Source organism: Trematomus bernacchii, unplaced genomic scaffold (assembly GCF_902827165.1).
Source record: "Trematomus bernacchii unplaced genomic scaffold, fTreBer1.1, whole genome shotgun sequence".
NCBI classification, from domain to species: domain Eukaryota; kingdom Metazoa; phylum Chordata; class Actinopteri; order Perciformes; family Nototheniidae; genus Trematomus; species Trematomus bernacchii.
In genome coordinates, this window is record NW_022987973.1 from 5,020,669 (window position 1) to 5,043,926 (window position 23,258).

Below are 23,258 nucleotides of genomic sequence, written 5' to 3' on the forward strand. Positions count from 1 at the left end.
AAATAGACAGACATGACATGACGTGAAATAACATGAAAACGTATCTTATCTTAAAATAAATAATGTACCTTATCATCATATGTTGATGTCTTGTTTCCAGGGGTCTGATCAGGTCACTTGCATCATCCAGGAGGGAAATGTTGTTTGGTCTGCGGCAGTACCTCGCTGTGAAGGTAAACCCACACACAAACTGTTTACTGCGTGCAATGGGAACATCTTAGAAAATGTTCTTCTTGCCAGATTCTAAGGTGACAAAGCAGTTTTAATATGCTTATACACCTTAGGAATTGTATACATTTGCTCTTCTAATTGCTTTATCCTCCAGCCTCCTCACACTTATTCAGCCTGTTTGCACGCATATTCCTCTCTCAACAATAATCTTAAACAAGATTGGCACAGGTTCTGCTGAAACTAATTCAGGCAGACGCATTCATTTTATGCAGACTCCAATATCCAGAGATGTATCATTAGTCTGCAGATAAGCTTATGTGGGGGTAATAATAAGAATTAAAAGGAAAGTGGATGTGATGGTATGTCTTTTTAAAGGCAAATGTTATTAATTTGCCTGTGAGTATTTGTATTTATCTTTGTTTCCATCCCCTCCATCTTGATTGTATTGTCGAAATGACATTATCAAATGTTGGCTGCTGTTAATAAATGGGATAGAGGACACAATTGAATAGGGTTGTCACCTTATTAAATATGGAGTATTGGAAAATATTATCCCTCCCATTGGTAAGGGAAAGATAATTATATTTTATTTCTAGAATGACTTACTCTTGTGCATCTGATTCACGAGCACCACAGCTTCAGCATTCACAGAATAGGTTATGTAAAGGTAATTTTCTTTAGCTTGCTGAAAGTGTGCAGTTATGAGAGGCGAAGGTATATGCTACTTGAAAACAGAAGAAGTGGTTAGGGTGTGAAAGACAAGCCAGAGCAAGCTGTTCTTCCTGAGGAGGCTCAGGTCATTCAATGTGTGCACGAGGCTGCTGCAGATGTTCTACCAGTCTGTGGTGGCCAGTGTGCTCTTCTTTGCCGTGGTGTGCTGGGGTGGAAACACAAACACTAGGGACACTGGCAGGCTGAACAAGCTCGTGAGGAAGGCTAGCTCTGTAGTTGGAGTACAGCTGGACAATCTGGAGGAGGTGGCAGAGGGGAGGACGAGGAGGAAGCTCGACAGCATCCTAGAGAACCTCTCTCACCCACTCCATGCAGAGCTAGTGAAGATGAGGAGTACGTTCAGCCTCAGACTCATCCCTCCACGACAACGCACCAAGCGCCTCGGACAGTGCTTTGTGCCTGTAGCCATCAGGCTACAACAAGGGGTCAAAAATGTTTAAAAAAAATGTATATATGCTGACAGTTATTTTACTCTTATTTTTACTCATCTCCTATTTCATAGTCTTTTATTATTATTATCATTATTATTTCAATTTTTTATTTTCTTGATTTTATTTTTTATTTTATTCATCTGTGAATCTGTGCTGTCCTGTTTTTTCACGCTTACCCTGTTGCTGCTTTGTACAACTGAATTTCCCCACGGGGATTAATAAAGGTCCATCTTATCTTATCTTATCTTAAAATGATATATTGTAGAAAGAGCAGTGGATAATAAACAAGTCATGAACTCCAGGTCTGAACTGTTTTTTAGGAGGTAACTGTACATGTTTGATTTATATGAATGCTAAACACTCAAGACGGAAATGAATATACATTTACCAATTGATAGGGCTGAAAAATGAAAAACATTGTATCACAAGATTATAGAAAAAAAACCTCAATTAAGATTTTGCGAGGGTAATATAGAGCACAACATGTCTAAGCATGAATGTTTTTGATAAATATCTATTATTCATGTGAAAACAATGATTAAGTTAATAAGGCAAATACTAAAATAGCTAAAACAGTCTTGTAAATTCAGGAAATGACTGGAATCACTTTACTGTAATACACCCTTAAGAAACCATTTTGCCATATTTGATATCCAAAGTAAAAACTTATATTTGAATGTGCCATGTTTGAGATGTAATGTTAGCTAAATAAGTGTGAGGATCTCCCAACTATGTACATTTTTTGAGTCGCAGGGAATTCAAGTATAGTTATGTCAAATGCTCATGTGACAAATAATAATATGTCACACATAAAATGTAATATGTGGTACTTGATTTCCTTAAAAAAATTCAGGAAATAATTACCGCTTTGATGTGTTTACTGTAAATTTCAACACCTTTCTTTTTGAATGTAATTGTTTTTTCGTGATATTGGCATAGTGCTCGGGCCATAACACAGTTACAAGAAAAAGTGATTAATTTCCCTCCCTCTATCCCTCTCTCTTTCTCGTGTTTGTGTTTATTTCCCTGTAGCTCCATGTGGCGGCCATCTAACAGCTCCTACTGGTGTCCTGCTGTCTCCTGGCTGGCCCTCCTTCTATAAAGATTCTTTGAACTGCCAGTGGGTGATTGAGGCACAGCCAGACCATGCTGTGAAGATACACTTTGACAGGTTAGTCATTTATTTTAGAGAGTTTGTTTAATTTTGTTCAGCAGTTACTCAGAACATTTGCCAAATTAGTCCTTTTTTGTTTACTTCTGCTGTGTCAGGTAGCATGTTATTAGTTAGTCAGTCGATTAGTATGTCAGTTATTCAGAAGCATAATAAGTTGTTGTATATAAATGTAGTTGGTAAATTACTCCTGCAGTGAATAATTAATGTTGCCTTTTTTGCACATTTTTTATGTAAACAAGCCACTAGCAGATGCAGTGTAGCCTGAAATTGCTAAAGCTGAGATTTGTCTCTTTGGGAAGTGGCGTAAAGGCCAAGCTATCTTCATCACCTACCAGGGAAATCATTTGTGAAGGATTGTGTCTGGTGCAGAGGATAGTTCATTGTTCATTTAGCTGGTTTGATATTAAGATGCAGTTTGTGATTATAAAGTGTGTCAGTTGTTCCTAACTATTTATTGTATGTCCTACTGAGTAGGTGAATGCATTTACGTGATTTATGTGATCAGTTCCTACTGTATTTTATGGTTACAATTCAAACAAACAGCGCTCAGGGCATCAGAACCAACTGGTTCTCAGTGCCATACAGACACAACTAATTCCCTGTCAGCCAACAGTCAAATCAATTACTCAGTATAGTCAGAGACAAAAGAGAGTAAGAGGGATATAACAGGCCAGTCAATAATTCTCCGAGTTAGTTACACAAGGTACTTACTTGGTTATTTGAGTACAAAGTCATTTAAATAGGCAGGTATAATGTGAGTCAATCACTATGGTTATTTAAGTAAGCTTCATTTATTGACATTGTTAAATGAACTGTGCTTAAAATGAGTTCATCAAGCATTTCTACCGAATCCTCATTCTGCGTCTGTTTGTTAACACCACTTGCTTCTGACTGCCAATAAATGTTAGTTCTTTGTTCCACTGCTCTGTGAGGCAGCCTGCACACACATTTTGTATTCCATATAAATGTTATCTCTGAGGTTATTGTACATGTTGATATTTTGTTTGTCTAGGTTCCAGACTGAGGTCAACTATGACACACTGGAAATCAGGGATGGCCCCTCGTCCTCCTCTCCTCTCATCGGCGAATACCACGGCACCCAAGCACCTAATTTCCTGATTTCAACGTCCAACGTCATGTACCTGTTATTCACGACAGACAACAGCCGCTCGGCAGCAGGCTTCAGCATCAGATATGAGAGTAAGAATGATTCACTGATAGAAATGTTTTGTTGACGCTCAGGGAATTGCTTTCTGGCACTCATACACAGCAGCAATGTTTTTTCCGATGATTCTCTGAGTGTGACCCAGCTTAAAAAGGTGTAATTACCACACACACGCATATACACTCACTCTCTTGACTCTGTGGTCTTTGTTCTTGTTTGATGTGATTCTCAGGTGTGAAAATGGAGTCAGACTCTTGTCTTGATCCTGGTATCCCAGTCAATGGTCGTCGCCATGGCAGCATCTTTTCCATTGGTTCCCGTGTGTCGTTTGCATGTGATCTGGGATACACACTGAGTGATCAGGAGCCAATTGTGTGTCAGCTGAATCATCAGTGGAGTCACTCTCTTCCCAATTGTGATGGTGAGAGTCTTTCTTTTCTCTCATTTCAGCCCTCCTAATGAAAGCCTATATCGTGGCGGGATCCTTTTGTACTCTCTACACAAATAAATTAAGAGCAAGAATGATGTGATTATGTAAGAAACACAGTCACTCTGTGGACAACATGTCACATCCAGTTTGAAATGTTTTAAACACATTTAATAGTAAAGGTCTAAACATAACCTTAAAGTCATTGAAAATATTTTATAAAACGTTCCATTTGTTGTAAAGGGGCTTACACTAACTCCTACGATTAGCAAAACAAGTCATCTTGATCTGAATTTAATCTTGGAGAAGAAAACAAGGGATCTGATTGATTATGGAAGCATTAGAGAGGATTTATTTGTATTTCTCCATCTAGACACTGTAGCCAAGAAAGAATAGCTGAGTGTTGTGGTAATTTGGAGTAACTTCTTTTATTTAATTATTTTATTTTTGTGTTATTAGTATAAGCAAGCATGGAATTAATCCTTAGTGTACTAATCCGTCAAAATGGTGCTCTAATTCAGTCAACTATGACAAATATTTGATTGATGCGACCTCTGGGGATGGAGACTATGATAGTTGATCGTGAGTCACTGGACAGGTCTCCAGGCTAACACAGGGCTACCACACGTAGACAGACAATCATTCACATTCACACCTACAGGCAATATAAAGTTGCCAGGTAAAGTAATGCATGTCTTGGGAGCATCTGAAGGAAAGCCATGCACTCAGAGGGAAAATCATGAACACTCAACAACCCCTGCGGTAACCTTGGACCACGTTGTACCATTCTCTTTTTTTGAAAAATAAAAAATTGGACCATGTATTAAGAAACTACTCTAAATAAATTGTACAATTTTAGCAAATAAATAATTTTCATCACACTTGAAAATGCTTTCAACTATATTGCCTTGACTTGTTTTGAATTAGTTATGGACGGTATTAAAATGACTCAAAGCTGTCCCTTTAAACTCACCTGTCACACTGAACTGCAGCTCCAAAACAAAGTACATTGGGAAATAAGCAGGCATAATTTTGCGAAGAGTTTCCAGTGCTGCAGCTGCGTCACTCTCACACGCAACCAAGCCTCGGCTTCAACACAGTGGCATTGTCCACAGTAAATGATTATGCTCAACTCCCTTCAGCGAGCCGCCAACTCCGTGTTTGTTGTGTTTGAGATGAAACTGGGATAGTGAAGTTTCACACAGTGGTTTGTTATTAGACTAAGATATCACAAGACAAACCTTTACATGATTAAATAGGAACATTGGGTCCAAACAAAAATGAATATAAAGCTTGAAGGTTGTATTTTTAACTTAATTTTCAAACTAAGTAATATTGGAGTGTGAGGGGGGGAGGGAGTCGGTGTTATTATTAGTACCTTATTTCCCAGTTTTCTCCTTTTTCTCTATGTGTGACTGGCAGCCATAATATGTCCCCACTCCAGAGTACGCTTTACCACAATAGCCCAAGTTGAACATCGAGCCTCAGATAAATGATGCGGGTCAACAGGCATAGCTGAAACAGATGCTCACTGACCACTGCAGGCTTCCCATTCAGCTTCTGCACACAGCTTAAGCTACCATGGGAGATGAATACACAGCGTCTGATTCATTCTGCCGATTGAAAAGAATCCAATTTGATAGCCAAAGTCAGGATGTCTCAACTTGGGAGTGAGTTTATACTAAGGCACTCTATCTCACAGTATCAGCCATATAACATAAGCAGTTTTAAACGGCCACTGTGACATTTCAATTTTCAGCCAAGCATGCCATCACAGTGACAGCTGAAGACACACTATTTCAGAATAGCACTTTTCTAAAGTGAGTGTAAGCCTTAACTAGAAATATAAAATGTCGTGGTTTGCTTTCTGAGAACATCCTGGGACTGGAAAGAAGTGTCAAATATGTTTTAGCATGACTATTCTTTTTTTATTTTAAAGATAATTAACCATATTGTTCTGTAAGTGAACTCTTTTCCTACCTATTGGTAGTCCAGCTCAACTGATTTGCATCTTTTGGAGCTCTGGGAGGAAGCCAGAGCGAACCCACGCTGGTCCACTGAGAAAGACTAAGACATCTCACATCAATTTATAGCACAATGAAAATCATCTTTAAAAACTCCCTAAGCCATACTCAAAGCAATTCATACACACACATAGTCGCATTAACAACAGTAATCTTATTTACAGTACAGTCTCAAAGGCACAGTTAACATTTTATTAGGAACAGACAACCTTTTTCTGCCATACCGACTGCATTACAAAGCCATCAAAATTCATTATTCTCACAATATTGTGTCTAAAAGAAAAACAAAATGACAAGTAGTCCTCCCGCATGCGTGCAGAGACCATTCCCTTTGGACCCAAACCACTCGTCTTATTCCTACAGGTCAGCTAAATCTCCAAACACAGAATGCAGAACACTGGCTGCTATTTTATTCTGTGCCAGGGAGAATATTGAAGGAGCACAGTGACATTTTGAATCCTGAAGCTGATGCAAAGACAACAAGCCTGTTTTTAAGGCCTCAGGCTCGAAAATGACATTCCCAGAACAAATGACTATATCTTCCCTTCTAAAAGGGGTAAATTAATAATCCTTTTTCTCAAAGTAATGATAAACCTGTGAGTTGGATGTAGAAAAGTCAGAATAAATATAGATATTTTTTATTTTAAAGTAAATTCAGATTGAACATAGTAAAAAACTGTAAATGATAGTGTCCGTCCAAAACAAAAACATTACTTATAGTGAAAACCACCCTTGAATGATGGGATAGTAGACTAAAAGCTTTAGGAATCCAAACTATAACATATAATAAGTACCCTGTATCAAGATTGATGCAAAACAAGTGACATTTTACCTTTTTTAGAGAGATTTAGAAAAAAAAAAACACTTCTGGGGTCATTTGGATGGATTTGCCATATCTATGGCCCCCCTCGGTCGATTTTGATGATTGACACCACTTTTTAACCGTTAGAGCCAATAGAATCGAGGGGAAGTTCCTAAAATCCATCTAAACATTACCCATTGGTGAATAGAGTGATGCACAGCCAGAAGGCCCAAAACCGGAAGCTGTCATACACTCTCGTAGCTATCATAGCAGCTATATATGAAAACTCCGTTATTGACATACATATGAAGATGGATTATCAGTAATCATTTCAAAGTGACACAGACACATAGGACTAACCTTCAGCAGCGTTTTATGCGTTTTAATGCCATTAAACACAACTTTTGATCAGAAAACAGCAACGGTAAGACTTATTTTCTGTTTTGGTCCCGTAAAGCTACGTTGTGTGTTGTCTGGGTTTGTTTCCCCTGCCGCGAGTTTTGATCGCACAGTGATGATACTAATACGAATCTGTGGAATCTCAGCTTGCTATATAGTAACAAAAAAGGACATGTAATGTAATATAAACCTGGAGTCAGGCAGGAGTTACTTTACAACAGAAAAGAACAAATATGTTATTGTCTCTGATTTAGTTTATATTCTGGGATGTTTAATGGGAACACACACATCCAGCATCTTGATGCATTTAAATTGAATTAAATGTAACATAAAAGAGCTGATACACATATAGGCACAGTGAGAGTAACAAAAAATAGTCAATATAAAACTTATCTTAGTTCAACAGTCTGTAAGGCACAGTAAGCCTTCTTTTACTCTCCATTACTTTACTATAGTATTTTCCATTCTGCTATATCCTAAATCAGTTTGTTCCATATCAGTGGTCCGGCTCTGTGTGGAGTCGAGGTGTAACGCACACACCAGTCCCTCACTCTTTTTCTCAACAAACCACTCTCTTCGTCACATTGTCCCTGATGTTTATTTGTGTTTCTAAATTAACTGTATCTGGCCTTATCCCTTTTTTCTCTCTTAATGTATCTAGAAACTGCATTTTCTTATTTCTACTTATTTACTATTCACAATTCACATTAACTGACACAAACTGATTTGTTTAAATCAACATTAAAGCTTTAGTGAATGTTATATACTGTATCCTGTGGACACACAAAATGATTCCATTTATGTCAGAAATGTCACTATTAGATGATACAGTGTCTTGAACTGTTTATTTTTTGAAAAAGTTAGCGGACCCCTACGGTAATTCTGGCCACTAAAACAACTCAGTTGAGGTTGGGCAATGGTTTGTGTAATTGTTTAAAGAGGCTATGATTCATATTTCTAAAATAATGAGGTCTCAATCGACAATGTGAAAGGGGTCACTTATAGTTGTGAACCAACTGAAAATAATCAGGCGATTATTGAGGCAATATATACATGCATTTTTACAATCAGGTTGACCCACTCAACATCCGTACTTTTATTGATTTACATTTTATTAGAGTTTTCTCCTCCCTATAATTATTTGAATATCAAGGATATTTTTGTGTAGAGAACATTGTTGTGGCAATTTAGCACTCACAACAGGAAACAATGAAACAGAGAGGAATCAATAAAACACAAACACAGATATAGTTGATCAATTATTATTTTGTTGTACAACAATCAATAATAACCAGGAAAACCTTACCTCTGCTCTCAAGCAGTCCTACAGCAATGCTCCCACCCAGTAGAACTTTACAGAGACATATATAGGATTCTAAAACAACGCACCCTCATTTTCCTTACATTACCTAACACACGACATCACATGTTCTGCTTCTGAATGCTATACTTGTATGTTCCAGATGTCGAAAGTTTACTTATCTCATAACATCCTTTAGGAGTAGTCAACTAACAAAGGTTAGCTGTTTTTATAACCTGAGGCCTTCTCTGAACTTCCTCTAACCTCGGTGTCAGCTCACTTAAAATGAAGACATCTATTGATAATTCAGAACGACCATTGTCTCTCTAACTCTGTGTGACCCAACTCAGTAACACACATCATATAGCTTACCATGTGACCTTAATGAATATGCCAGCTGTAATAAAGATTCTGCCATAACACTATACTGCCACCATGCTCAAGAGTGACACAATTATGCCGGTTTTTGCAGTTCAGCAGCTTTAAAAAGGCTGAATTCAGTTTAATTCCAGTCTGTTAACTAAAGACATTTAGAGCAGGAAATCTGTCATTTTGTGCTGTACTTAAGATATGTCTTTTTTTTTCCAAGTGTTATAATCGGTCATTTTTTTGAATTTGTTCATGTCTTTCAAAGCTCAGTGCAAATGGTTTATAATTAACCCTACTCCTACTTTCTTCTTGCAGCTCTTTGTGGCGGTTATGTCTATGGTAAAACAGGGACAATTCTGTCTCCTGGCTTTCCTGACTACTACCCCAATTCTCTAAACTGCACATGGACTATAGAGGTGTCACATGGGAAAGGTAAGCACTCACATACAGTACACAGAAATAATGGAAACACCCATTCAATTTGCATGGAAGATAAGGTCACATGTTCAAGATTGCTGTGTTTCTGGGTTCTTTTTCCATCTGATGCCATTAATGAGTCCGTGACTTACTCTGTATCTATCCATCCATTTATCCATTGATTTCTAGGAGTCCATCTGGTTTTCCACACGTTTCATCTAGAGGAGAACCACGACTACCTTTCTATCACTGAGGACACCAATTTCCTTGTTCCAGTGACTCGACTCACCGGCTCAGTGCTGCCCCCTAGCGTCAAAGCAGGGCTCTACGGGAACTTCAGCGCTCAGCTACGATTCATATCGGATTTTTCAATGAGTTATGAAGGCTTTAATATCACTTTCTCAGGTAGGAACTCCCCCAAAAGAAACTGCCTTTTAAGGCTAATTAATGTTCTAATCATGTTCACAGACCTTTCATAAAACCTGGAAAAGCATTTAGATATTGCACTCTAAGCCACATTTGGTTGAACCTGTTATTTGCTGTTTGTTGACGTACAGAAGGTGCGGCGGCAAAGAAAAGACACATTTGCCACCAACTAGTTATTCTAAATAATTTCTCTAAAACCGAAAATAAAGGCTTGAAAATCCTATTGGTAAAGCATAAATATAAACGTTGTTATGCTTTTACGTTTTTTAGTTGCTGCCCCCTGTGGGCAGAAGGCAAGAAAATACCACTAGTACTTTAAATGTTATTCATTAGTTTTTTTATTTACATTATATTTATTAGTCTTGGCCTACTTAACAACATTACCGTAGTTCCTGTACATTAAATCCCCCTTTAAAGGTCACCTATTATGCAAAATGCACTTTGTCATGTATTTTCTACATCAACATGTGTCCCCTCTGTGTAAAGAGATTCTGAAAGTTTCAGGACAAAAGATTCTCTCACTTTTTGTCCTGATCCATTTATATAAAAACCTGTCTGAAAATGAGCTGATCAGATTTTGGCCCCTTTATGATGTCATAACGATTTTCTGGCTTGTGTAACCATTAGCCAATCACCAACCAAGGTAACCCCCGCCACCTTATCACCTGAATCTCCTAGAGCACCATTGTGTTCTTTTTAACCAAATATCTCTCAGAGGGGCGTGGGGAGGGGCTCCTTATTTTCATCTAAAGTAACAGACAGAGAATCAGCACTTTTGAAACAGGGCTGAAACAGAGGGGATTATGGGATGCTGCAATGCATGATCTGTTTGGTATTTGGAGCCAAACACTTCAGAGACATGTTTTGTATATATCTGAGACCTATAATAAAGTAATGAAAAACAGTATAATAGGGGACCTTTAATGTTTTAGAATGACTTCTCAACAAAGTTTTTGTTTTCTCCTGGATGTGTAGAGTATGACTTAGAGCCATGTGAGGATCCCGGTGTACCGGCATACAGCAGGAGGACGGGATTCAGATTTCGAGTTGGCGATTCGCTGGCCTTCAGTTGTTTTAATGGCTACCGACTTGAGGGAGACACCAAGATCACATGTCTAGGAGGGGGAAGGCGAGTGTGGAGCAACATATTACCGCGATGTATAGGTAAGACATTCAAGTACACACACAGACTGACATCCTAAACTAATTCCTGGGTTAGTTAGTCAGATAGGTTATTGTCTCTAGAGATCATGAGTGTACTACACTGTAAACTCTTTGCCCTTTCCTTATACACATCTCCTTGCACACGGGTATATATAGCAGTGTTGTTACAAGCCTTTTAGAAGTATTTTTGCCTTCAATATTTATAGCTTTGGAAGGTTTTATCTTCCGTGCAAATAACTGGCAGCTAGAAAACTGAATTTTTAAATGACCTTTTTCACCACATGAATGAGCCCAGAGGCATCAGCGTTTTCCTGGTTGTAATTCACCAGTACTTTATTGCTGGCAAAAAGGTAATTCAATATTATTTGACCGACAGTTGGCTTTATTTGCCAGGATTTGGCTGTTAGCAGCTTGTAATTTGCAGATTTTGATGAGAATCAGTGTGTCCTTGCTGCTAGTAATGTATGGGTCTGATGGTGGCTGCTTGTAATTTGCAATCCCCAAAAGGAGCACACTGAAAATACTCCAACAGCAAAAGATCAGGAAAGTGTGGAACAGCAGCTCGCAACGTTTTCTGGGTTAATGTCTCTCTCTTTTTCCTTTCCAAACACCCCTCTCTTTAGCTCTGTCTCTCTCTCTGTATTTAGACAGTCCTTGGGTAGATAATTAGGCCATTAGCTGCTATATGAAGAGCGTTATTAGTGTTTCTTTTGTTACTCCCCTTTTCCATTTTCTAATTTCTCTCTGCATATTTCCAAAAGGCCCCATGTCTGGCTCAGTTCATCTCTTTCTTCTTGTGCTTTATTTTCCTTCCAGCTCCCTCTTCATACCTTGTTTCTCCTTCTTCACGTTCCCTCTTTTACTTCCCTGGATTCTAAAGAAATACTGTTGGCATCCTTTAATATAGGCTGTGGCTAAGTGGGTAGTGTGCTGGACTTCGAATCAGGGGGTAGCAAGTTTGAGTCCCACTGCAGTCAGCATGTCGTTGTGTCCCTGGGCAAGACACCTGTGGGGTTTGTCCACAGTACTGAATGTATGTAAGTCGCTTTGGATAAAAGCGTCTAACAAATGAGATGTAATGTAATATATACATCTTATTGCCTACCCTAATCTGCTTTAAAACCATAGATAATATACAAAAAAAAGTTGTTTTAAATTGGTTCAGATTTGATAAACACTACAGGTTTTGATTGCTCCTCACCGGTTTCTCTCTTGTCTGTCTCATTACTTCTATTTCCTTTTTTCCCTTTCCAAGTAGTTGTGGTACTCCTCAGTGGGAGTTAAAAGCCTGCTTTTCTCTACGCCTCATTTACATATGACAAAACTCTGTTTGCACAAAGTACCACTTATTTGAATTCCTAAACTTTGATAAGCACTGCACCTGCTAGATAACTCTTTATCATTCATATGGAACACTTTTTCCAAACTAATCCACACCTCGTTTAATGTAATGATTTCTTTTTTTGCTCTCTTTTTTAATCTTTTGCAGTTTATGTTTAATTGCTTTGCTTTTTTAATGTATTTTTCTCATTTTATTGTCTTATTTGAAGTGTTTCTCCAAAAGGTTATGATTCATTATTATTATTATCAACATTGTGGTTATTATGTTTAAATGTCAAAGTTGAATAAGGTTTTTCGTTAGACTTTATATGTTTTTTAATGTAATCTTTCTTCTTCATTTTGAGGTCTTTTCCTCACCTCTCTTTAACCTACACAATAAGCTAAAAGGTATTCCGACTGCTCCGAGATAATTATGAAGAAATGCTGTGATCCTGACCCCCGCTGTCGCTGCCCCCTACTCTCTTTCTGCAGCGGAGTGTGGAGCCTCCTCACTGGGACCCGAAGGTGTTCTGCTCTCTCCCAACTTCCCCTCTAACTACGATAACAACCACGAGTGCATCTACCGCATCACGACTGAAAAGGGCAAAGGAATCAGACTAAAAGCTGAGAGCTTCTTATTGGAAGATGGAGACGATCTTAAGGTATGTGCGCAGTCACACGCTTTTCCAAACCAGGTGTGCATAATATACAGTGTTTCCAGATTCACACACACAAAAACACATAAAAGATGATAGTCATAATCAAAAGCTGTCTATATGCAAAGTTGTGTATGCTTTGACATGTATGTGCTTGAACAGATTCAAGCACATACAGTGTTTGGTTTATTTCAGATTATGCTTGAATAGAAAACAATAATTGAGTTGTGGATGCTGCCATAATCATGAACACAAGTGACATGATGTACTCAGAAAATAATGAACACACGTTTGGTGAAGTGAGAAGTACATTTATACCGTTTTTGATTAACAGGAATATTGTTTTCTGGCATCACTTTAGAATTGTACGGGGAAAATCAGCATTGTGGTTAGTTTGTAGCCTTTATTTAACCAGGTTAAAAAATCCCATTGAGATCAACGATCTCTTTTTCAATGGAGACCTGCGGTACATTTAGTTAAAAACAAACAGAAAACAAAAGGACATCACAACATAATTACAGGGGTATACATTAGCAACCTATTTACATTTACAGGTATCCAATAACATTTCATCCAGCCGTGCTTTAAAACGATGCAAGGGAATCAAAATGCTCAGTTTCAATATTTTTTGCATGGTGTTCCAAGCCAGAGGAGCAGCGCACATAAAAGCTTTAGTACCTAAAACAGTCCTAGCACTTGGCACATGTAATAAAAACACATCCTGGGATCTCAGGCAATAGCTACTTGCCACTCTCCGTGAGATCAAAGAGCATATATAAGTCGGTAGTTTACCCAGCATGGCTTTATGTATGAATATGTACCAATGACTGAGCCTGAGTGGTATGAGGGCACACGTCAAAAGTAAGAGGGCGCAGCGCCCCTGTTACTCGGTTTAGACAAAACCCTGAAAGTGTATTATCATGGATCTGTTACATGGACAACATGAGCATGTGCGACACATATCAATCACCACTTCATTAGGAAATGTATTAATAGTGAATGCAAACTGTTTTTCTGTTCTTCTCATCAACATAATAACTCACGAATATATGGCCTAAAATGACAATGTACTTAAGTCTTTTAATCTACATTAATTATAAGGATTAAGAGGAAGAACCAAAATAAAACAGTACATCTCTAAATGTGAGGAGTACACCACATCACTACCAGCTATTTGGTATTTCATAAGTAGGTATTCATATTGCTATTTTTTTTCATATAAATTATTATAATTTTTAAGGGATCTTTTGTTGAATTTTCAGTTGCTTTTTGTAAACACACAGCATTTAAAGTTAGCCTGTCTTCCCTGGAGCAACAAGCCAGAGAAGATAGAGAACGTGTAAATAGAGAGAAGAAGCAGCCTTAGTGAGAACAAAGAAGTAAATCAGAGGAATACAACGTTATATTCAGATTGTTTCACAGTAGTTACTTTCTACAGCGTGAATAAACACACCCAAACCTCCACACACCCCTGCTGTGGCCTGTCGCCTATGTGTGTGTTTGTGTGTGTGTGTGGGGGGTTCGGTCAGACTCACACACTGATAGCAGCACACAGCAGCCACTCTCGACACAGCACAGGAGAGAGATGAACAGTGGAAACATTGAAGCACATACAAATGAATGTTTGTATCATGCACTAAAGCATGCCTTGCCTTTGCAGAAACATACACTATCACACACACTTAGTGATTGCCCCCTACTGCATTTGACAAAGAAATCAAATACTTGACTGGGAATTTCCCATCTATGCAGTATATATCTGTGTAGTGTGTTATCAGAAGTAATTTACATGATGCATTGTGGAGCCAGCCCTTTCCCAATGGAGCGGTCAAAGCCCATTCGTTTTGCATACCTGGTCCAATTATATTGTCAGGGAATGTGTAGGCCTTAATTATATGAGATGTTGAGGTGAGCCAGAAAAATGCTTGGTTAAAACTTGAATGACAGGAGGGGCTTTACATCCTTGGTTTTCCCAGTATGAAGTTAAATGGTGTTAGCAAGGTGTGCCCTAGCTGTTAGATGTGTTAAACATTGCTGTAAGGAGCTGTAACATCCCTGCAGGGGTCTATTACCCATGTTCTCTATTAGTGCTGATGGTGCTCCTGCTGCAGCGGCCATCCACGGCTGAATGAATACTTGGGAAACACAATGGGATCCATTGGCCTCTGTTAACCCTATAACAAACCCACTACAGTGTATATTATTGTTCTAGTGAAGGTTAACCTTGGATTTATACACTTTTATTGGTTGTAACATGTGGCAACACTAAGTCAAATAAAGAGCTATGCAACAAAATGAAGAATGCCCTGATAGAATAAATAGACTGCAGCTATATGGATTTGTATTTACACACAAATGCCTCGTCTATTAGCCTTTGTTTTGTTATAAAAAAACATAAAATTGACTGATTATGTATACCTGCAATACCTGTTTCCTCAGTGTGCTGCAAACATGTTTTAAGGATCTGCTGTCACAATGTATGTATGAGGAATGTATTAAAGTGTTCACATGTCATAACCTTTGATGTGCAAAGTTGTGCTCTCTGTGTCTATAACACCGAGAGCATTACAGATGTTCCCAAGGCTCAGAATTCCTCATAAATCCTCTATTGGGCACATGTGCCCACTACAGTGTCAGATAGCAGCAGCTGTTTGAGCTGTTTTACAGTCCTACTAACATCGTATATAACTGTTTCTATTCACAATGTCTCTTAGCGGTATTAGGCCTGAGGGCATGGTTAAGCCAGTATGTGGTTAGAGTGTATTATCAGTAGCCTAGAGCATTGGCTGAGCCTGTATGTGGTAAGATTGTATTAGCAGGGTTTGTCCTGACTTTCAGAATGGCATTACACCAACATAAACTTGTTAAATGTTCCTTTTAATGTATACCATCATAGCCTCAAAACTTTAAAAGCTTTACTTTACAACATGCCTAGCTTCGATAGCTTTATACCTCTCCCACTATGTCATTGTCTCTGTATTTCAAAATGCATCCGCCAAGATCGGAGAGCAGAACATGGCATTTGCCGTTTTAAGAATTGTGATTGTGTTCTTGACAAGGCATTTGACATAGTATTTACTGTAATAAATTGATTCCTTATCAGAAAATAAGGAGCAGAGGGAAAGTACACAGAGAATGACTTGAGATCACAAAAGTTAATGAGTATGCGCCGGATGCTAACGTAGCAATCAAAAAGTAATGGGAGGTCCAAAGACTCAATGCAAGAATGGCATGTCATGCTCAATGAAGGGCACACAACAATATCAGACTTTTTTGACTTCAAATTACTTATAAAAAATAACTTTATTAAATAAGATGAAACTTAAGAATGTCTTTGCAGTTATTCCCTCTCCCTGTACAGCCCAATGGTTTTCATGCAGTGATGTAGAGGGGCCATACATTCAATACAGTACAAAATACTAGGAGGATGATGACATAACAAATATATCAGGTTCAGGTTATTTATTTTTGTTTGCGGATAAAAAACAAGCGATCCATTATGACACACATTCGTAAAATATTTATCGATCTGTAAATGCGCCCCCTTGTCCATCACATTTAAAAACCACTAGTACAAACATGAGCAATCCTCAAAGTTAATACATAAATATTTAAATAAATAGGCATTGCTTCCATATCATCCGTGTGGCACTGCTACAACGTGTTCATTTGCACAATGGCTGCTGGAATAAAGCTGTTTTTTTACCGCTTTGTTCTACACTTTGGGACTAACCTCCGACCCGAAGGAAGAATCCATTAAGCCATGATAATAACCTTTGTGTTATTAATAAATCAAGTTGATTGGTAGTATGAATAGCTGAATTGTTCCATTCAATTCCATTTTTTGGGAATACAAAAAAAATGTTCTGAGCATACCAGCTCAATTAGGATGCTACCGTGACTGTTGACCTTAAAGAGTGTTTGCACATTTTCCAGTCAAAAGAATTGTAATTAAAAAATATGTGATGCTGGTGGAGCAGCTGTTGATCAAATTATCTGCACTAAAGCCATCTTGTGTGGTGGTATTGAAATGATGTATAAGAGCAACTACTAGTAAGTTACAACACATGTGTGTTAATTATTATTTCCCCATATAATTATCAGAAAGCACAGTGCAAAGTATAATGAAATGGGAGGAAAGCTCCAAAGTGCCACTTAGCCTAGCAATTAGCACGCCACTCCCCCTGCTAACAGTATGTGACTTAATGCCTGTTACAGCTGAACACAAACCATCTGTTTGACAGATCCAGCAAGCTTTCGGCTAAAAATCTCCTATGAAACAGCTCATTACCATTCCTTTTGCTACTGGCTACGTTTTTGCCTTAAAGAAAGGTCTAGCCAAGCTCAATACGCCTACAAATGTCTTCTAATTCAGTACTTGACCAAATATACTCAGTGGAACTACATCCCCGAAGAAATATAAGAGGGTTAGGAAGAAACAAAGTAGGGGTGTGCAAGAATTGTTCCATGGAAATAGAGGTGGAGGGAGTGCAAGCAAGAAAAGGGGAGAGTCAGAAGACCGAGGGAGGAGGGGTGGCAGATGGTGACATGTTGATTTATGAGCTGCAGGGCTTTTCATTAACCATACTGAGTTTTACAGAAACAGAGAGAGGAGGAGAAAAATGAGAGAGAGAATAAAAGAGAGAAACAGAAAGAAAGAGGTGGACAGCCAAATGCAACATTGGGGGAAACTGACAGATAGAACTGGAGGGATACAGCGACGGAGGAATAGGGAAGGGACATTAAGTTTAGGGGAGTATTGCCACACATATCATGATACAGCTCATCTTTTTTAACGTTGAAATTCCCAGTATGCTTCACCATGTCTGTCTATCTTTGTCATGTATGAACACGCTGTAGCTCCTGCTTTGGCTTCATGTCGCGGTATCTCCTCTGACTGGCAGTACTTGCAGAGATAGAGCAGTACATCTCCTTAGCCTTTTTTTCTTTGGCATCCCTGCCACCTGCAGACCTGTCACTACCAATCTTTGGAAATGCCCCAGGCTGCCAAATATAAGCACGAGCCGTTCACATTTATATCCCAGCTGTGAGATAGTATTATGAGGTGCTTGAGAGTGCTAATTCCCCCCCCACCCCTTCAAACTGCAGTCAGAAATAGACTTCACTTCCTAAACTACGTCTTCTCTAATGTCCACATTCAAGCATTCAGAGACTAGAAAGCAACAAAGTAGACTCCAGCATAAACGAAAGAATGTCAGTACCAAATACTGACCACCTGTAAACTGGAAAAGTGGCTCTTAGAAGTTTGGATTCATTCATATGAATCTATCTATTCTCTTCTGCTCTATAATCCACTAATCTGCTCTCTATGCTGAGTGCTTTGCAAACAACAGTTTCACAAAATGCGGCCGATATATGGCCAAAGTACACAGCTACCATGTGTTACTAGCTAAGCTTGCTTTGTTGTGTTTATCAACAGTATGTTAGCTTTCTTCCAAACCCCACACTGCATTTGATAACTGTACTGTACATGTTTTGGGAAAACACAACTATTTAGAACATGCTCTGTTAAATTACATACTTGGTAAGTACATGTGCTAAGTTGTTATGTTCTGGCAGCCATTGCTCCAACCTTCATACTGTATTTACTTGTTTGTCAGCGCTCATTTGAAATAAATGATTGACGGCTTTCCCTTTGTGCTACCACTGTGAGCGTACTGTTATAGGTTGACGATCATATTTCAAATGAAAAGAAGCTCAATTGTTAGGAGACCAAAAATAAAGACTGAGTCTAGCTTCATTATTTTCATAATTCTTGCAAGAAGGAAAAACACTTTCTTGCTATTTTCCCCTCTAATATGTATTTTCAAACCAAGTCACACACAGCCAGGCAGTGATTTGCTGTTTTTAACTCAATGCTCAGTAAACAGCAGAGAACATGCATGCTAAGACTTGTAAACTAGGAAACAAAATGTATATCTTGTGAAGTGTTTCATGTGTTCAATTAAATCAACCATAGAAGCATCGTTTCCAAAAAATAAAAACACACATTTTGAATATTTATTATAGCTGCAAATCAAATTATTTTTGTATCAAAGTGATACTTGAATCTGTTGCTTGACCCAGGTGCTAGACCAGGATTGAAACTCCAAATCCAAAGTAGGTTTGCACAACAGTTTCATAACAACTCTTTTTTATCGTTGCAACCAACATTTAAAGTGAGTTTACCAATTGAATTACCCACAAACATTCTGTTCAATCTTCTCTGAATTGTTACATAAACATGTTGACGGTTTACCATAAAAAGGAAAGCTTCATCTCTCCTTCAGGCTGAATCAGAACCCTTTACAACTCATTTGTGACCTCAGAATCATTCATTTCATATTTTAGGCTCGTATCATGATGTGCTTTAAAAGTCCCCAGCTGATGCAAAGCTAAGCAAAGTGGCTATTTCCTGAGGCTCACTCCAGGTTTTTTTTGCCTCGCTTGCGTTGTTTGGTTTTTGGATGAATCACAGTGTGTTGCAGAGGTGAAGCACAGGAAATACAGCAGAGCCCTCCAATTTCAGTTTCAGAACTGACCACATTTTATGGCATCCTTTTTCCAGAAAGGGTCAGCAAATCACTGCCCCCCCTCATTTTATGATAACTGAAATGTGAACACCTGCACACACATAAACATCCTCTAGAAACACGTTCAAATTCATGTTCTGTGTTCCTGTGCTTTGATTGACAGGTGTATGATGGGGAGAACACGACATCCCGTCTACTTGGAAACTTTACACATGATGGCATAATGGGTCTTGTCATCAATAGCACGTCCAATCGCTTGTGGCTGGAGTTCAACAGCAACGCCTCTGGAACCAATCAGGGCTTCCGCCTCACATACACAAGTGAGTGGTTCGAGAAAGATTAACTCAAGTCAACTGATTAAAAACTCGACAGCGATACAGTTTGTTTTTCCATTATATTTACTCATACAGCCACACATGTGTACGTGTAGGCCAAAGAAAAAGCAATCCTCTCTTTCGTTCTCTCACACACACACACACACACACACACACACACACACAGGTTGTTTTTTGCTCATGAACGCAACAGAACACAAACAGTAATTTCTTAAATGTTCTCATCATTGCAGTCCTTGTAAGGAGATGTTTTTAATTGAAAACTAGAGTGCTAGTGATTGTGTTAGATTGCACTCATGAATATATCCTGCATCTGTCCTGTGCCTCAGCCAAGTGATTCTTGAGTGCTACATACTAGAACAAAATAGGAGTCATGTACTACAAAACTCTAGAGACTTGTCTTTCTCCGTCAGCAAATTACCAAGCCATGTCTTTCCCTTCTGACAGCTGAGAGAGATCAACAATTACTTTTACAGGCAATTCTGCTGGAGGTGGAGCCAAAGTGCAACAGTAGTTTACCAGCAGGCACAAATATAATTGAGCATACACTATGAATTGCCCATAAATGCTCTCTCTTTTTCTCTCTCTCTCTCTCACCTACACTCACACATCTTATGAGCTTTAAAGAGAGTCTGTTAAGAAGGCAGGCCCAGCTGTTGTGTAAGTCAAGGAGGCTATTAGAGAAGCATTTATCTGCAAGTCATTAAAAAGAAGGTGAGAAAGTGACACCGCTGAAGTGGAAGAATTGCTGGACGGAGGGACAAGCAGATGAAGGTAGATGGTATATGGATACTAGATGGATGCTCTGCACGTCAGTTAAGACCATTATACAGCCGTTAGTCTGCAAGTCGTTAAACTGGAGAAGGTGACACCTACTACAACGGATGAACGGATAGATGGATAAGAGAGATTGATAAAGGGTTTATTCAGAAGAAAAGGCAGAGAAGCATCTGATCAAGAGAGACAGCGATGGTGTCAGGGATTTGAGTAAATCTGCTTTAATACTACACAGTGTTAGAGGCTATTCTAACGGAGTAATAAGAGTTCAAACATCTGTTCAACACATTACCAAGAAAGGTTGTCAGAAATGAGATGCATCTGTTTCACTGAAATGGATGCAGGGAGGGATAGGCAGCAAGCACGGCTCACTAAACAAGATAGCTCACTTAAAAAGTTGCTGGCTTTGTAAAAAAACGTTATTACCAAGCTTTATAGAGGAGTTAACTGATTGGACATTGAGTGCGGTCAGATTTGATTTCCAGAAATAACAGATAATATGTATTGTTTTTAACATAATCACATCACTCAACAGTCAAGCTTACTGGTGGAGGTTTTATTTAATCAAATATTCAGCAGCATCTCTATATTAACGTGGTTATGTCCAAGGCTGCTACAGTGTGCTGTGTAAATGACAGGTTATTCAAATCTTAGATATAGGTTTAATTTTATTATATTTGTACTAAGTTGTCATGTCAGAGGTTGGCTTCTCTACTATAAGCAGAGCCAAACGTGTTCAAACAGCAGTTTATGATAGTGACTGATTCACTGTTCATTCTCCATTACATAGCAACTCAGACGTTCATAAGAGGCTGATGTAAGGGAAAGAAAATACGTGCGCATTTTTGTGTCTTTGTTTATTCAAACGAAACTTTTCTCTTCTTTGTTATCTTCAAAACATCCAGACGTCCCTCGCAGTGTGCTCGTTCAAGTGAACAGTATATTTGTGGTTGTGTGGGATGGGAAATTATCTTTTGATGTTTTCCCACAGTTCCATATAGAAACCACATTTTCAATCCAGAAATATAATCGCTTTGCTGCTCGCTACACATCATAATATCTCTCAGAAAGGGGAGAAGCTCTTCCTTTTTCATAGAAACAAGCATAGGAGTAGAATCTCACAGCCGCTGTCAAATCAGGTTTCAGCATTAGCAGTGGGTGTTAAAACTTTACATTTCTGCAGAGGTGGTGAGATTCAGGAGGAAAACTCTGACCTTATGTCCAAAACGGCTCTGAATCACCCTGTTTATTCATGCAATGTTAGCTTACTGCATTGACAGAAAGACCTCATTTGTATGCCTGTGCGTGTGTTTCTCTATATTTATGTTTGCGTGTCTCTTTCTAGGTTTTGACCTAGTACGCTGCGAGGAACCAGGTGTGCCTAGTTATGGCTATAAGACTCAAGACGACGGCCATTATGCCAACACCTTTGTCCTGTACTCCTGCAACCCTGGATACAGTCTCTATGGCACTGGTACACTGACCTGCCTGAGCGGAGACAGACGTGTCTGGGACAAACCACTTCCTTCCTGTAACGGTTAGTATGCCACCACATGTGTAGGTTCTACACACATCAATAATTCAAAACTACAAGGTCTGAATTATTAACCATCTCTTCATTGAGAAACATAGCATGGGGAAAAATCACGTTTTTTTTTTACTAAGCTCCTGCAAAAGCATGATGATTCAAAAGAGGGAGTGAGCGAACAAGTGATTGAGTCCATTCGGCTGCATGCTTGAGAAGAGGGCATGGGAACTGATTCAACACTCTGTGGGAAATATTCATGGTGGCACTTAGTAAAAACATTTCTTGCTGATCCATCAACCTGCGCACACAAAACTATCTGAGCGTGGACAGCAGGATGTCACCGGGCATGAGATTTTAGTGGACCAGGCCTCTCTGTACTTTAAGGATGGCATGCTTAAGGTGCAAAAATAGGGGATGACTGAGTTGAACTGTGATACATGTATAATGTAAGCAAGGCTACTTTCTTGTCCCCTGAAGGTACTCACAGTATTTTATGCCAACGCTTTTGAAAGAAGCCTTAGATTTCACTTCTATTCTGAGTATGCACATAAATAGAATATTCAATCTGGAACAATTTATTTTCAGATGGCAGTAAATTATGTGATGTAAAAACCTTATTGATTCATCTGAAATTGTTGACTACATCTTTCTGGTACTGGACTGGATAAAAAGTGCAGCCATATGGACTTTAGTATTAAAACCCAACATGTAATAACTGCATCTTATTTAAATGGCCAACAAATGATAATACAGTACTTAATTTCCTTAGCTTGCAGGAAAAAAGATAGTTTACTTTTATACAAATATCAACTGTGATAGGAAGAAGAGACACATGATAGTTGAGAAAGCTGTTATTGATTTTGAACAGGGTTATGATGAAAAGTACCCGAAAGCATCACTTAATAGTCAGCCATCTACGTGTCTCACGCTCTGCACTCCAAACATATCGGGTATAATCTTTCAGACCTTGAAAATCCCAAAAATAATAGTTTATTTTCTGGCATTCCTAGAATATGTTTGAATATTTAATAGGTTTTAAGGTAGATAAGCTGCCTCAGGGCGGTGTTAGCTTTAGTTGGCACTTGGCAGCTGTTAATTAAGCTGGAGA

At 38.7% G+C, this 23,258-nt stretch overlaps 1 protein-coding gene across 1 annotated transcript in view; it reads left to right on the forward strand.

Moving 5' to 3' along the window:
* LOC117471385 (CUB and sushi domain-containing protein 1-like) overlaps window positions 1–23,258 on the forward strand; it is a 385,022-nt gene that overhangs the window by 265,043 nt on the left and 96,721 nt on the right. The window contains exons 17-26 of the mRNA XM_034116353.1: window positions 101–173; window positions 2,367–2,505; window positions 3,521–3,708; window positions 3,906–4,094; window positions 9,310–9,426; window positions 9,601–9,816; window positions 10,813–11,001; window positions 12,814–12,983; window positions 19,674–19,830; window positions 21,968–22,159. Of these exons, the coding sequence (XP_033972244.1) occupies window positions 101–173; window positions 2,367–2,505; window positions 3,521–3,708; window positions 3,906–4,094; window positions 9,310–9,426; window positions 9,601–9,816; window positions 10,813–11,001; window positions 12,814–12,983; window positions 19,674–19,830; window positions 21,968–22,159 (1,630 nt within the window). The remainder of the gene's footprint in view (window positions 1–100; window positions 174–2,366; window positions 2,506–3,520; window positions 3,709–3,905; window positions 4,095–9,309; window positions 9,427–9,600; window positions 9,817–10,812; window positions 11,002–12,813; window positions 12,984–19,673; window positions 19,831–21,967; window positions 22,160–23,258) is intronic.